The following is a 1,134-nucleotide window of genomic DNA, read 5'->3' as shown; positions in this document are numbered from 1 at the left end:
GCATGGCATGGCGTTCGTGTTGCGAGAGCGCGCGGGGCTAAAGCATCTTCCGCGGTGGGGGGAAGGTGGGCTTCCAAACGGACGGGCGGCGCCCCCCCGTAGACACACTTAGGCCACGAAACGCCTCGCTGCTGTCGCAATGGCTTGCTTCCGGGCCGCGGAGGCGCGCAGAGACCGTGCATGGGGCAATCACGTCGCCACCGCGGAGCAGCACGCTGAGGACATATCCCATCAGAAATGGGCGCGCGGTGTGCTTCGACGCCCCACTTGTGCGACCACTGAGGCGCGTGGCCTGCATTGGGTCATTTGCCAATTTGAAGCCCACGCCGGTTAAGGCCGCACCAAAGAGTTTTGCACCAGGCACCGGCCCATGTTGCTCACTTTGCGAGTGTTGTTTGGCGTCGCGATTGCGCTGCCCTTGCGGCGGGCAACGCCAAACAACACTCGCAAAGTGAGCAATATGGGTCGGTGCCTGGGGGTGTCGTAAAGGCTCCCCGCGCATACGGTAGGGAAAGCAGGCGGAGGCACGCGCAGGGCAGTCGCCTTGAGGGGGTCGGCGCCAGGGAGAGGCGGCCCAGGCGCTTGCGCGGCGAGGTGTGGCAGGCCGGGGCGGCAGCTCTCCCACCGCGCCCACTGAGGACCTGGCGGGGCCGTTGTGTCCAATAGGCTTTGTCGCTTTGGCGCGCGAAATGCTTGCGGCGTTCCGCCTCCAGGCAAATTTGAAGCCCCCCTCCCCCGGGGCCCGGATACTTTCGGACGCCACCGCGGCGGGCGGCACCCACTGGATGGCGGTAACGAAACGCTTGTGCAGATTCGTCAGTCGATCTGCGGGCAGTCTGTTTTGCTTCCCGCGCCTGGCGCTCTGCAAAAAAGTTCCGAGAGGCGAGGTTGTCTTGGTCTTCATTTCTTCCGCGGCGGTGCTCCGCTGCGGGGTTCTGGTGCCTAAACAAACCGCAAGCACCGCGCCGAGGCGCGACCGCATCGCTGACGCGCCGGGAAGGGAGAGGCAAAAAATAAGGGAAGCAAATGGATTCTAGTTTTTTTTGTTTTTTCTGTAAACATTGCGGTCGCTATTGGCCAGCGTTGCGAGGGCCGTCCGCAAGAACCGGAGAGGCTTGTTCGTTTTGGACGGAG

At 63.3% G+C, this 1,134-nt stretch overlaps 1 protein-coding gene across 1 annotated transcript; it reads right to left on the bottom strand.

Annotated features, from left to right (window-relative positions):
• Positions 1–37: 37 nt before the first annotated feature.
• TraAM80_09773 (uncharacterized protein) lies at positions 38–982 on the bottom strand (the record flags this gene model as incomplete). Its single annotated transcript, XM_029386437.1, has 1 exon — positions 38–982. One exon carries the CDS (start codon positions 980–982, stop codon positions 38–40), a length of 945 nt encoding a protein of 314 aa, XP_029233908.1.
• Positions 983–1,134: the final 152 nt, after the last annotated feature.

Source organism: Trypanosoma rangeli, assembly GCF_003719475.1.
Source record: "Trypanosoma rangeli strain AM80 chromosome Unknown Tra_15.4_contig_00676, whole genome shotgun sequence".
Lineage (NCBI taxonomy): Eukaryota > Euglenozoa > Kinetoplastea > Trypanosomatida > Trypanosomatidae > Trypanosoma > Trypanosoma rangeli.
Note: the sequence above shows the minus strand (reverse complement) of the source record. Positions and strands in the feature narration are given on the sequence as shown.